This window comes from Petaurus breviceps, unplaced genomic scaffold (assembly GCF_028583685.1).
Source record: "Petaurus breviceps papuanus isolate PSGF00001 unplaced genomic scaffold, PetGlider_PUasm1.0 688, whole genome shotgun sequence".
Lineage (NCBI taxonomy): Eukaryota > Metazoa > Chordata > Mammalia > Diprotodontia > Petauridae > Petaurus > Petaurus breviceps.
The window spans coordinates 24326830-24342457 of NW_027186457.1; the positions used below are offsets into that span (position 1 = coordinate 24326830).

At 36.9% G+C, this 15628-nt stretch overlaps 1 protein-coding gene across 3 annotated transcripts in view; it reads right to left on the bottom strand.

Moving 5' to 3' along the window:
• The window catches only part of ATP11B (ATPase phospholipid transporting 11B (putative)), a 144170-nt gene that overhangs the window by 112419 nt on the left and 16123 nt on the right, over positions 1 to 15628 (bottom strand). For all 3 annotated transcript variants that reach the window (XM_069104796.1, XM_069104795.1, XM_069104797.1), the window contains exon 2: positions 321 to 437. In XM_069104796.1, coding sequence (XP_068960897.1) covers positions 321 to 437 — 117 coding nt within the window. The remainder of the gene's footprint in view (positions 1 to 320; positions 438 to 15628) is intronic.

Consider the following 15628-nt stretch of genomic DNA (forward strand, 5'->3'; position numbering starts at 1 on the left):
AGATAGATAGATAGATAGATAGATAGATAGATAGATAGATAGATAGATAGATGAATGCTTTGTCACATACTGGTAGGTGAGTACTCAGTCAACGTGCAGAATGAAACATATTTTTGGACAAGGCTGGCTAAATAAATGATTTGCTTGACTATGCATATTACTTTCAAGAATTAGATGGGTTTTTTTTCTTTTTTCCAATGAAAGATAGGGAGGTGCAGGAGAAGAAATAAATGCTTCTTAACTTTTAAAATATTTCAAACAAAACAAAATCAAGTGCTATAGATCTATGCTTTAAAAAATTTTTATTTGGTTATCCTTACCTTAGATGATATGATTCGGTTATCTATAAATTTTTGAGGAGTATAAAGGCCATTCTGAGGAAATCTGTTTGCTATATAAATTGTTCTTGTATCACTTTGATGTGGTGGGTCAAAACCCTAGGACCAAAGAAGAAAAAAGGGTTATAATTAATTTCTATACATCACGTAACTTCTGGTTTCATTTAATCAAAGATTATTTGTATTTATTTTTGCCAGTCTTTTGGCACACGCACACACACACACACACACACACACATTTAATGGATTTGATCAGTAATGAAAAAGTAATACATTGGCCTTTTCATCTATGATCAGATTTATAGCGACATGGAAACATTATACTTCTTTCAACTCTATATTAGAATGTAAGAATATATTGTATCCCCAGTATCCAGCATTGCAGAAGAAGATGCAATAGGAACTAGCTCTTGCCCTCAAGAAGCTGACAATCTAAGGGGCGGCCAGGTGGCTCAGCGAGTAAGAGCACCAGCTCCAGTGTCGGGATGACCTGGATCAAATCCGTGCTCAGATACTCAGCACCACACCCAGAAATAACTGGCCATGTAACCTTGAGCAAGATACTTAACCCCGATTGCTTAAAAAAAAAAATTCTTAAGGGAAAAAACATTTCCAATTTGGGGCGGCTAGGTGGCGCAGTGAGTAAAGCGCTGGCCCTGGAGTCAGGAGGACCCGAGTTCGGTCCCAGCCTGAGACATTTAACACCCACACAAAAATACTAGCCGTGTAACCTTGGGCAAATTACTTAACTCCAAAATTGCCCTCCAAAAGGCAAAAGAAAAAAAAAAAAGAAGCTGACAATCTAGAAAGGAAGAGAGAGATTCCAATAGGTGAAAAGACAGGCGATATTTGTCTCTGGCATATTAGATGGTACAAGCAAAGATACAGAAAAGAAAGGAACAAGCATGAATTTATTTATAGTTTTCAACATTCACTTTTATAAGACTTTGAGCTCTAAATTTTTCTTCTCCAAGGTGGCACATAATCTGATATAGGCTATACATATACAATTATATTAAACATATTTCCACATCAGTCATGTTGTAAAAGAATAAGAATAAAATGGAAAAACCACAAGAAAGAAAAAGAGAAAAAAATTTTATGCTTCGATCTGCATTCAGACTCCATAATTCTTTCTCTGGATGTGGACAGTATTTTCCATCATGACTCTTTTGGAATTGTCTTAGATCGTGATCGTTGGAAATGTGGCTGTTACTATGTACAACGTTCCCCTGGTTCTATTCACTTCACTCAGCATCAGTTCATGTAAATCTTTCCAGTTTTTTCTGAAATCCACCTGCTCATCATTTCTTATGGAACAATAGTATTCCATGACATTCATATGCCACAACTTTTTCAGTATTCCCCAATTGATGGGCATCCTCTCAATTTCCAGTTCTTTGCTACCACAAAATGAGCTGCTATGAATATTTTCATACATGTGAATTCTTTCCCCTTTTTTATGATCTCTTTGAGATACAGACCTGGTAGTGGTATTGCCAAATCAAAGGGTATGCAGTTTTATAATCCTTTGGAGACAGTTCCAAATTGTCATCCAGAATGGTTGGATTATTTCACAAGTCCATCAACAATGCATTAGTGTTCCAATTTTCCCACATCTTCCCCAACATTTGTCATTTTCCTTTTCTGTCATATTAGCCAATTTGATATGTGTGAGGTGGTACTTAGAGTTACTTTAATTTGCATTTCTCTAATCAATAGTGATTTAGAACATTTTTTCATATGACTATAGATAGCTTTAATTTCTTCATCTGAAAACTGGCTGTTCATATCCTTTGGTCATTTATCAATTAGGGAATGCCTTGAATTCTTATAAATTTGACTCAATTCTCTATTTATCTTAGAAATGAGACCTTTATCAGAGACACTGGCTGTAAAGATTGTTAGAGAATGAGCATTTATTAACAACCTAACATGTACCAGACACTGTGCTGAGCACTTTCTAAATATTATCTCATTTGATGCCATATAGGGTTAGGAGAAAAGGAGGCAAAAAGGGGGAAGGTGATGAGTAACCAAGCTTAGTATGAAAGCAAAATACCTGAGTGGAAATGGTATAGTACAAGACGACTGAAAAAGTAGGCTGTGGTCATAGTGTAAATGGCCTTGACTGTCATGCTATGTGCTTTTATACTTTATTCAGTAATGTATGGGGAACCACTGAAGCACTGAGCAAGGAAGTAACATAGTAAAGAAATATGCTTTAGAGGGGCAGCTAGGTGGTGCAGTGAATAGAGCACCAGCCCTGGAGTCAGGAGGACCGAGTTCAAATTTGACCTCAGACACTTAACACTTACTAGCTGTGCGACCTTGGGCAAATCACTTAACCCCAACTACCCTCCAAAAAGAAAAACAAAACAAAACAAAAAAATGTGCATTAGGAATAATATTTTAAAGGACTAGGAAAGATAGGCTGGAGAAGGAAAAGATAAGAGTCAGGGAGTTCAATGAGGAGGTTCTTATGACAACATAGATGGAGAAGGTGGTGGCAGTAGATATGTCATGGAAGATGCACTGATAGAACCTGGTAACTCATTAAACATGAAGGGGTAAAGTAGATGGAAAAGCTAAATGCGGTAAAAAGCCTAGCTGACTGGTACCATCAACAGAAAGTAAATGATGTTAGGGGAAGGTAAGCTCTACAGGGTCAAGATCAGCTTTAAGCAAGCTACACTGGAAGTGTTGGCAAGATATCCAGGAAGAGCAATATAAAACAAAACAAAACTATAAATATGGGATCTGAAGTTGTGTGGAGAAGCTAGAGTTAGAGTCAGATTTAGGAGTTATTTACAAAGAAGTGATAAATGGAACCAGTTATGAAAATAAAATTACCAAGGAAGAGAAAGTGGCAAAGGACAGACTCTTTAGGGTCATCCAGTTTTGGGTACTTGAAGGAAGATGCAAAGCCAGGAAAGTTGACTGGAGTGGGAGCAGCAAGAAAGTTAATAGAACAAGGAAAGTACAGTGTTGTGAAAGGTAAGGAGGGAAAAGTTTCAGTAAGTAGAGCATAGCAGACCACTTCTTTTAATGATCCCATCTCTTCCGGAATCAGCTTATCCCCAAAATAAAACAAACGCTCATCTTTTTTAACATCAATATCCTTCCAGTGACACTGTATGACTCCAAGGAATGATGCTGATAATCATCTACAGTAATGGAGAGGCACATGGTGAGAATGAGCAGACTGCAACATCTTATAAATTACTCGAGATTAATGGATGTTAAAGAAACACATAACCAGAAAGAAGATAGGCCGGTCACACCACAAGAGGTAACCAACAGTCATCTCATATTCTCTATTTGTATCCCTATGATGTCAAGAAAATGGGAGGAAGGCTGCAGCATGGTGAGCAGCCCCCTAACTTATTGCAAATCATGAAGAAGAATTAGATAAGCAGAGATGGATTATGGTCGACATCATTAGAAAGAATGTACACTGGTGGATTCACAGACCACTGAAACATCGATGTGAGCATTTACTGGTGATAGATAAAATAAAAAATAATCCCTACATTTAAGGAATTTTAGTATGTCCTAAAGGTCACTAAATTGTGCATATCCTTTGATCGAGCAATATCTTTATTAGGTCTATACAGGCAAACCTTGTTTTACTGTGTTTCACTTTACTGCACTTCACAGATAACTACGTTTTGTACAAACTAAAGGTCTGTGGCAACCCTGCATTGAACTAGTGTATCAGAGTCATTTTTCCAACAGCATGTGCTCAACATCATGCCTCTGTGGCACATTTTGGTCATTCTCACAATACTTCAAAATTTTCCATTATTATCATATCTGTTACAGTGATCTGTGATCTTTGATATTACTACTATGTCTTGGGGTGCCATAAATTGTACCCATATAAGATAGCTAATTTAATGTTGTATATGTTCTGACTGCTCTACTGAACAGCTGTTTCCATCTCTCTCCCTCTCCTCTGGACTCCCTCTTCCCTGGGACACAATATTAAAATAAGGCCTCGAAATATTAAAGTGACAGGAAGAGTCATTCGATATGGTAAATTTCCTTGTGCTTTTAAGAAACTGCCACAGCCACCCCAACCTACAGCAACCATATCCTGATCAATCTGTAGCCATCAATATCAAAGCAAGACCCTCCACTAGCAAAACAGATTATAACCTGCTAGAGGTTCAGATGATGGTTAGCATTTTTTTAAAGTAATAAAGCATTTTTAAATTAAGGTATGTATAGATTTTTTTAGACATAATGCTATTGCACACTTCATAGACTACAGAATAGTATAAACATAACTTTTATGTGCACTGGGAAACCAAAAAAAAATTGTGTGACTAGCTTTATTGTGACATTTCTTTTACTGTGGTAGTTTGGAACCAAACCTACAGTATCTTCAAGGTATACCTGTAAGGCCTAAAGAGATAAAAGAAGGAGGAAAAGGGCCCTTATGTACAAAAATAATTACAGCATTCTTTCTATAGTGGCAAAGAACTGTAAACTAACAAGCTGTATATGAATTAGGAAATTGCTGGACAAATTATGATATATGAATGGAATAGAGGACTACCATGCTGTAAAAAATGAAAAAAGGAATGGGTTTAGAGAAACCTGGAAAGATTTTTACAAACTGATGCAGAGTTGAGTGAGTAGAACCAGAAGAAAGGTATATACAATTACATTTTAAAGACAAATTTGAAAGACTTAAGATCACAATCATTTCAAAGACCAAACATGATTCCACAGGACTGATGAACTAACTATACTACCCACCTTCTGCCAAAGAGGTGGTGCACTCCTGAAATGAATGAGAAATATATTTTTTGGACATGGACAATGTAGAAATATGGTTTGCTCGACTATGTATATTTGCTACAAGAGTTTTTTTTTATTTTTTTTTTATTTCTGTTAAATTGGGGCATGGATGGGAGAGAGAAAAGAAATGCTACTAAATTGAAAAATAAAGTAAAATTTTAAAAAGTTTTTGAAAGCTGTATGGAAGACTAACCCTAAGATAATCATAGCTAAAAAAGGATTTAGAAGTTAAAAAGGATTTTCAGAAGTCATCTAGTCTAATCTCATTTTACAGTTGTAGAAACTGAGACTCTGAGACGTTATAAGGGGATTGCTCCAGATTATTCTAGCAACCTTTGGAGAGTCTGGTTTGGAATCTCTGAGAGCAGGTTCAGAGGTTGGGCAACACTATGGTCTCACTAGTGCCTTTTTCAAGGACCCAACCCACGTAAACCCAGAGAGCTCAGCCCTCCTCTCTCGGTTATCAATCCTATGCCTTAGACTGCACTAACATCTCTTCCTCTCCAGTCACCAATTAAGAGACCAGGGCACAAACTTTTTCAGGTCAAAATCAGTTGAGGTGTGGGAAGTTGGAATACTCCATGTTCCCCATCACCACTTCCAAGCTCTCCCTCTTCTGCCATCACTCAAGTAGCCTCACCTCCTCTGAAGTTCACTCAATTAGTATCTACCACCCAATCAAAATTTTGATAGTCATTGTCTATTGACCTCAAAGACAATCTCCTTCTTTCTTCAGTTTAGTGGTTGGCTTATAGTCATTCTTTCTTCTTCCCCTTCCTTCCCTCATACCAGGGGGCTTTCACACACACACTAATATACCCTCAAACACCTAAGCCCTCAGTTCTTCAGCTTACTCATTTCCCATGAATGGGAAATCCTACACAGTCTCCACCCTATACAGAGATGGTTATACCCATAATCTTGTCATCATTCACAAGTGCATCACCTGAAATTCTCTTTTGTGATCACAATCTGCACTTCTTCCCCTGCCTTGGGACAGCAAAGCCTGTTATCATGACCTTCAAACCCTTCAATCCCTCAGTTCTTTCCCAGGTCATCAATCCCTGCTGTAGCTATACTCTCCTCCCTTTCCTATCTGACTCCTTGGTGAACTAGTTCTATTCTCACCTGAAGTGCTCCCTCATTCTATCTAGGGTCTTGTTTTACCCAAAGCTCCTCCCTAGATTACTCCCACCATTGCTTCTCCTCAAATGCTACTGAAAAAAAGATGGAGAAAAACATAAAACAATGTAGGATGGATTCACTACAAATTTATATTGTATAATCTCAACAGGGTCCTCACTGCAGCAAGACAGTCCTTTTACACCTCACTAACTGGCTCATTATCCACTCACTTACAGTGGTTTTTCCAGACATTTTTATCTCTCATCAAAACTCCCAGTTTTCCATCTTCCACCATCTCCTCTAAGAACTTGGACTCATATTTCACTGCAAAGGGAGGTCATTCACTGAGAGTTCCCTTTCCTTCCCCTCCTCACCTCACATCACTCTAACACTGTCTCCTACTTCACCCCATTTCACATAAGACCTTTCTTACTACCAAAGCAAATCCCTTTACATGGACAAGTGACCCCTCCACATTTCATCTTCTCCAATAGATGTCCCTTTTATTATCTCCACTCCCACATATTTTCAACCTTTCTGTCTACTGCTGCTTCTCTATATTATGTCTCTTCTATCTTAAAAAAACAAACCACAAACTTCATTTGATCCAACATCCCTCTAAGCTATTGTTCTGTCTCATCTTATTAGAGAAGGCCATCTAAAATCGATACCTCCTCTTCCTTCTCTGTAGTTTGGCTTCCAGATTTATCACCCAATGGAAAGTGTTCTATCAGCAGTCAATGACCTAACAGCCAAGTCTGAAGGCAGTTGACACTGCCAACCCCCCTCCTCTTGATACTCTCTCCTCGTTCTCCTATTGGACTGCTCCCCCTCAGCCTCCTTTGCTGGATCTTACTACATGTCACACCCAATAACCAGGGGTGTCCTTGGGCCCTCTTCTCTCACTCTATACTAGTTCACTTGGTGATCTCATCAGCTCCCACAGATTCAATTATCATTTCTATAATGATTCTCAAATATACTTATCCAGCCTTAACCTCTCCTGATCTCTAGTCTCACATTTCCAACTGCCTACTGGACATCTCAAACGAGTGTCCAAGCTTAAGACATTTTAAACCAGTGTGTCCAAAACTGAACTCATTTATCTTTCCCCCCAAACCTTCTCCTCTTCTGAACTTCCCTATTACTGTTAAGGGTACCACCACCCTCCCAGTAGCTCATAACCTCATCCTAAACCCCTCACTCTCTCTTACCCTCTATATCCAATCTACTGCCAAGTCTTACTGATTTTATTTTCATAATGTCTCTTGTATACACTTCCTTAATCACCTCACACTTTGGCCTGGAAGCAACAGTTTGCTGACTAGTCTCCCTGTCACATGTCTCTTTCCATGATAAGGCACCATCCACTTATCTGTCAAAGTGATTGTTTGGTACAAGCCTCACCATTTCATCCTCCCCCTCAATAGACTCCAGTGACTCCCTATCACCTCCAGCATCAAATATGAAAGCTTCTATTTGGCACTGAGAACCTGCCACCACTCTACTTTTCCAGTCTTCTTACAATTAACACCCTCCGTGCCCATAAATTAGGGAACAAGCTGTGGTATGATTGTGATGGAATACTGTGCTGTAAGAAAGGACAAGCAGGATGCTTTCTGAAAAACTAGGAGAGACTTACATGAACTGATGCAAAGTGAAGGGAGCAGAACCAGGAGAACACTGTACATAGTAACAGCAATACTGTACAATGATCAATTGTGAATGACTTAGCTATTCCCTTTAATACAATGATCCAAGATAATTCTGAAGGGTTTAAGATAAAAAATGGAATCCATCTCCAGAGAAAGAACTGATGGGAGTCTAAATGCAGATCAAAGCATTCTTTTTTAAACTCTTTATTTTTCTTGTTTTTTTGATCTGTGTTTTCTTTGGCAACATGGCTAATATGGTGATATGTTTTGTATGTCTATATATGTATAATCTATATCAAATTGCTTGTTTTCTCAAGGAGGGAGGGGAAGGAGAGAGAATTTAGAATTCAAAATTTAAAAAAAGTTAAAATTTTTTATATATAATTAAGAAAAAATAACACCCCCACCACATACTCTCTGATCTGGTGGCACTGGCCTCCTTGTTATTCCTTAAACAAGATACTCCATCCCCCAACTCAAGGGATTTTCACTGGCTGTCCTCTATCCCTGGAATACTCTCTCTTCTTATCTTCATCTCCTGGCTTCCTTACCTTCATTCAAGTCCAAGTTAAAATTCCACCTTCTACAAGAAATCTTTCCAGAACTCCCATAATTCTAGTGCCTTCCTTCCGTTTATATGGAGTTATTTACATGTTGTCTCTCTCATTAGAGTTTGAACTCCCTGAGAGCAGGGACTGCCTTAGTCCTTAGGTCGGTGCCTAGAATGTAGAAGGCACTTAATAAACATTTACTGACCCACTGATTGATTAAAGATGGGATTGTATTATTTCTTTTGGGACTGAGCTTGCTGAAATGCTGAACTCTGTGTCAGAGAGATCTGAGAATCATAGATTTAGAGCTGGTTGGGAACTCAGGGACAGCATTCAACATCCAGGGTTATAGCTGCGGACATGAGGCCCAGAGAGGTGAAGAAAGCAGTGTAGGCAGGATCTGAACCCAAGGCCCCTGTCTACAATACAAGCACAGTGCCTCTGACCAGCCCTGTGGCCCTGGGCCAACCTCTGGCTTCTCTAAGCCTCCACCTCCCTGTTGGAAGATTGAGGAGAATGAAACTAAAAGGTCCTCCTCTTACAGAGCTGCTGGGAAGCTCAAAGGAGATGATGAAATAAAACACTCTGGCTTGAAAGGTACATCAGGTTCCTCTAGCACCTCCAGAGTGACTATCACTAAATTCTAAACCTGATGCATCAAACTTACAGTGTAAAACTCCAAGGGTTCCACACCAGATTAAGATGCAATTGAGAAATCCTTAACATAATAAATAAAACTACAACACAGATAATACTGATTTGTGGTTTTCTAAGTCAATATGTAGCTACAGAGATCTGTTTCTATTTGAGTTTAACATCACTGTTCTAAATCATAGACAAAATATGCTTTTCAATGTTCATAATAATCATTAATAAATTTTAAGAATATGACTTAATTTTTGGGATGTCAAGTGATTCCCAACCTGGTTATAACTCATATAGACAGGGAGTTCCCAACACTTTTGGAGATGAAATGTCTTATCATTTTAAGTCTGATTTCAAAATCATCCTTTTCCAGGGGGCAAGAAACAATGTTAGATAAGGTTTTCTTTCATGATTTTTAAAAATATTCCATGAGATAACTGATAACAGGTACAACATTCTTAACCAGGGGAATTAAAGGAAAGGACAATTATTTGTTAGGAATTATTTCTTTATATTGTCACAAATTATCTCCAAAGAGAGTCTCAAATCCAATTAAAGTTAATTCACTTAAAAAAAATTATATTCCAAGGCAAGGCTTTGGGGGGAGGGGAACCATTGTTATGAAGTCAAATAGATGATAATACACTACAGTTCTGAAAAGGTTGAGGAGTGATGTTTTCACTTACAGCAGTGTTTCTCAAACTGGGGTTCACAGGAAGTTCACTTCTAAGGTTCACAGCAAAGTTCTGAGGGAAATGCAGATACTGAAGCTCATACTGCAGTAGGTTCACTTGCACAACATCCTTTTTCTGCAACCACGTTAACACATCCTTCATCATTATTTTGTTCCTTGACTATTCCCTCATGGTTAGTAATTTACTCTGTCACACCTCTCAATCAACTCATCACCTTTCCTCTCCTCATAACTATTTCACTCACAAAACTCAGTTGGAAACCTAGAAGTATCTGATGATAAAAAATACTTTATTTCAATTTCTTCCCAAGAAGATAAAAACATTTTGAAGAAGGGATGGATAGAAAAGGGATGAATAAGAGGGACAATGAAAAGAAAAGTCAAATAAACTAGGCCCTTATGAGAATACAGAAGTTCTCAGGAAGATTTCAAAACAACATTTGATAATCCTGATCCAGAGCATGTCTAGTTGAAACATCTGTCATTTCATAAATCTCAAGTTAGGAAATAAAAGGATTATTGAGCAACATCTTAGTCATAACTAAAAATCATTATTTCTGAAGGCAATATGAAAAACATGGAATTTAAAGAGAATGTTATAAGGTAAAACTCCAGACCTGGAGTTCGAGGCAAGAAGTAAGGAAAGGGAGAATTATCGTGTTCTTTAATGTATTCCCTTTAATGAGAATGATTCATTAATTAAGGATGCATTCTCTACCAGGTGGCTTTAGACCAAATTATCTCTAATTCTTGTTTCATGACTTCTCAAGGTTGATCAAACTATTTCAAAAAGATATCCTAAAACTCTCAAAACAAATATTTTATAAGTAAATTAAAACAAATTTCTACTTGATTTTTAAATTAGTAGATTATTAAAATGCTGTAGTATTTTGAGAGGGTGCAGTTGAACGAAAAGTTTCTACTCAATAAAGAGCACAATAATATGCAATGTTGTACATTTCATCACCTTTGATCTCCTCAGCTTTTTTCTCAGGTAACCCTATTTGTAAAGACAGGAGAATATATGGGTTAAAATGACATATACAAAGTCACATTTACTGACTAGTACCATCTGTTTCCTTCCTTAGATGTTTCCAGAAAAAAAAAAAAAATACCAGTTTTCCTGAGATCTAATGGACCAGGTGCAAAATGAACAGACAAAATGAACTCAATCCCTTTCTCCTTAAACTTACTCCTCCTATTTCTGTCAAGACTACCACCATTATTCCACTCAGCCAGGTTTAAGGCAGCATTAACCCTTCACTCTCATTCATTTCCTATATTCAATCAGCTGTCAAGTTTTACTAATTCCAGCTCCTCAAGATCTCCCAAGTCTTTCCCCTTTCTCTCTAAATCACAGAGCCAACAACCTGGTTTAGGTCTTCATCATCTCTCTTCCTAGAAGGTTGTTAAAGATTCCTCGCATCCTTTCTCTCCTATCCCCAATCCAGCCTCAACAAGGTCCAAAGTGATATTACTAAAATATAAATCTGACAATGTCACTCCTGTGCTCAAGAAGCTTGAGTGGCTCCATAATGACTCTAGAAAAAAGCATCTACTTCTGTGTTCTACATTTTTGCTCCGAGATACAAACAAAAATGAAATGGTCTATATTCTCAAAGAGGACACAATCTAGGATTCATTCCAGTGACACTTCTTTATCTGAAACTTCATTACCAACAAATAAAAATTTATAGAAGTCACAGAAATGTATTTTAGGATATAAGAAAAAGGGAGTTAGAGTATAAAAGAAACATTTATATGTTAAAGTCAAATGCTTTAGAAAACATATAGATCTTGGGAAAGAGGAAGAGGCAGGGAAGAGACAGTCTTATCAGGCAAAGAAGGGGAGAGAAAGGTGAGTTTCCAGGGTCAGAGTTGCCGGCAGAGGAGGAGGAGGAGGAAGAAGAAGTAGTAGTAGTAGTGTGGCGACTCAAAGAATATGGTGATCTCAGGAAAACAGATTTATCTACCTCTAGCAGCTTCTGAAAATAGAATACTATCCCCCATGTTCTAGTAGGGAAGTTTGAGATGAAAAACAAAACAACAGTACTGATGATGAAAAGTCTTTTCTGATTTCCCTATTCTCCCTGTCCCCCCACTCACCTTAAAATGGCTTACTTTTAGAAACAAGAATAAGTCCAAGGTAACCTTAAAGTCCTTTAAGAAGAAAATAAAGCCTTTGATTCCACAATTGGAGACACAAGCATTTAAGTACAAATGATGGTTGAGTTTAACCCACCCAACTCATTCACACTGAAGTATAAGAAATCAAATCAATAATTGTAACTATCAAATCCATGCTTGGGCAAACTACTTAACATCTGAGCCTCATTTTCTTCATCTGTAAAATGAGGAGACTGAACTTAAGCAGAGTATAAAGTCTAACATGCTAGGATGCCTCCACAGCCCTTCTTTGTTTTTCTAGAGGAATGCACAACAGTTACCAAGAGGGCACCAGAAACTGGAGAAGGATGGGATGGAAGCCTGAGTGAAGGCAGGCAGCTGGGGTTCAAACATAAGCTGTGTAGGAGATAGTTTTGTCTTGTTAATGCACACAGGGAGTTTTGGTTTAATATACTTAAAAAAAAAAAAAACCTATTCAAAAAAAGGAGTTTCCCTCCTGGAGAATTTGTTAATGGCCATATATAAAGAAAGGACCCTACCTTCAAGGACTTTTTATAGTCTGGGAAAACAAATCCAATACATAAAGCAAGCAGAGAATGACTAAGTGCTAAAGAGTGTAAGACACCAAAGACAGATATTTTTACCCCCTCTTTATCTTTATTCCTCTAATTTCTTTCTCCTCTCTTATTGCTGTTGCTAGAATATCCAGAATTATATCAAATAACATTGGGGAGAGTGGGCATACTTACTTTACTCCCAATTCCTGTTATTTATTGGAAAAGGTTCTAGTGTGTCCTCATTGCTTATGATGCTGACTTTTGGTTTCGGATAGATGCTTTTTATGATATTGAAAAAGAAGGTGCCTCTGTACCTGTACCTTGTAGAGTTGGCATAGCAAGAGTGTTATATTCTGTCAAAGGCTTTTTCTGTATCTATTGAGATGATTATATGGTTTTGGATGTTTTGATTTTTTAATATGATTAATTATAATTGTTTTCTTGAAGTTGAACCAATCTTGTATCCCTAACATAAATCTCACTTGGTTATGATGAAAAATTTCATAGGTAAGTCTGACAGGATAGGACTTTGTTTAAACTTTGAGCTCATTCACATAGTTTTGTTAGCAACAAATTTAATGTGCAGCAAAAGCTAACACAAATATAAATAATCAATAAAGACAGATGACAAATGAAAAAAAGTAAAAACAAAAAAAGGACACAAAAAAGCTAACACAAAGAGAAGCCATATTATTTGCTTACAATACATACAATATATGCAACACTATTTAATCCTGCATGGGGAAATCGTAGCACTCAAGACATCAACAGAGCATAGCCTACACTTTCAAACCATAGACAGGCCAAAAAATTCTAAAACACTGCTGCAAATATGAAAGAGCTTCAGAGTGGAAAATTTTTAACTCATTTAGATATAAGAAAATTATCCAAAATTATAGAAACAATGCTCCAAAGCCAAAACAACAATAATGACAAGATTTTGTGGCTTTGTGATGATAATCTCAAATCCCTATTAAAAGCAAAAGTTATCAGTTTGGTTTTTAAAAGATCAATAAAGCTTTTCCCTAACAATTGTTAATTATAACACATTTAAAAAGAAAAAAGAGAAGCTTGTAGATTCTAGGTAGAGTGGAATCTGCCTGGTAAAAGAAGAGCCAGCAAGAGTCTAATTTGTTTTATTGTTCCTTGACAGGGCTAATACTATTCCAGTCTCACAACTTTGGCTCCCATGACCCTCATGAATTAAGAAAACCTTGCTGCTACTTACTCTAATGGAAGAAATCCAAAACCAACACATATGGACTCCCAAAGTAATATTACTTTTGTACTTTCCTGGTAGTTGTAATGCCCAAATATGTAATATAATTTCTAAGGAATTTAAATTGCTAGAACAGAGATTCCTATGAATCAAGAATGGCCTGGGAAGGGGCTTATGTCAATCAAATTGACATTTGTTCCAATGCTTACTATGTACTGGGCAATGTGCGCGGTTGGAACTGGAAAGCTAAACACTAAGGTACTTTCCTAATGAAAAGGAAGCATTTTAGAACACAACAATGGAATAAAGTGAATGGTTGCTTGTCTTATCCTGCCTGTAGATAACTCAAATTAGACCAAATTCCAAGAGCATGGGTTCAGATTTGGGTAAACCTGAGATTTTTACACTTAAGGACCATGAGGAAACTAGGTACTAGACAAGATCTAGGCCTCTGCAAATAAGCCCCAGTTTCAGTCTAGATCCTTCAATAACATTCTTTAGCTTTCATGTATCAGACATTTATGAGGGAACTGGATAAACAGAAAAAAAGTTGGCAAATCTTTGTACCTGGTAACTTGGTGAGGAGATGAACAGATAGAAGAAAAGTTTTCTGGCTTTTTCTGAGGCCCTGAATCAGCAATAAAAGCAGCAGATAAGGTTTTCTAGGTTGCTAAGCAGGGCCATGACAAATTACAGAAATGTATGAGTTTGGTTAAAATTCTATGGATAGCCTTTAGCTCTATAATAAGTCAAAAATTATTTGCCTTCCTATAATCCAGCAACTGACCATGCAAAATGTCACTGAAGATGCTTGGACAAGTAAAAGAACAAAAGTAACAAAAGAAAGGAGTAGGTAAATATTCTATTTGAATTGTGTTCTCTCCAAAGAAAAAAGTAGTGCTATATTACAGCTATAACCGTTAATACTGATGTACACTGATGAATTCCCATTATTAATTAATCTGTGTATTGGCAAGACAAACAAAAGTCACACATAAAATACCAATGCTTTACTGCCTGCACTGTCATCCAAGTTAAGATGGTGAAATATAAGTTTCTTCCTATATAATGATTTATTAAGTTTACACTTTAGCGATGAAACCACAACTAATATCATTACCAAGTACAAATCAAATCAAAAGATAACAGACAAATCAGCTCAGATTTAAAAGATCTTTAAAATTCTATAAATTATAATAAAAAAAAATAAATGGGGTTCCTGGCTACAAACCCATTTGCTACATCTGTAATGTTAACACCAAAGGTGGAAAATAATCATTCAATCACTTTTATATGCTGAAAAACCCGTTTCAGGAACTAGAGAAGCTTGTTTCAGAAGACTGCAACATGACTACACAAGAAAGATAGATCCCTTAATACCTTGTCTTTGCTATGGAATTAAAATTTTGACCATTTATTTTTATTAATACTGAAAGCATTAAGGCATCATTTATATTCCAGGGAAGGGAAGACATAAAGGGGGAATGGAAAAAAGTCACAAATGATATTAATACTCCAAAAAGGCAATCAAGGAAATATCAATTACTATCAATCCATGTCTACTTTCTCATCTCTATGAACTATTTATCAGAATAATCCTTGATGAAAACATGAGAATGAACACCTTTTCTGAAAGGTACAATATACCCAAGAAAATCATTATGTCTGTCACTATAAGTAGCAAAAACACATTTGACTGAGCAAAACGTAGCCTAATAGCTCTTTTCCAACATGGAGTCGCTTATACCTGTGTTAAATGATAAAAGATTCCCTAACAAATGCAGCTAAAGGGTAGTGACAGGACCAATCAATCAATCAACAACCAGACTTTTGAAGATTAAATTAAATAAGGCATAAGGCAGGGATATAAGTGTTTTCCAAATCTGTTTAGTATCGTGATGAAGAAAC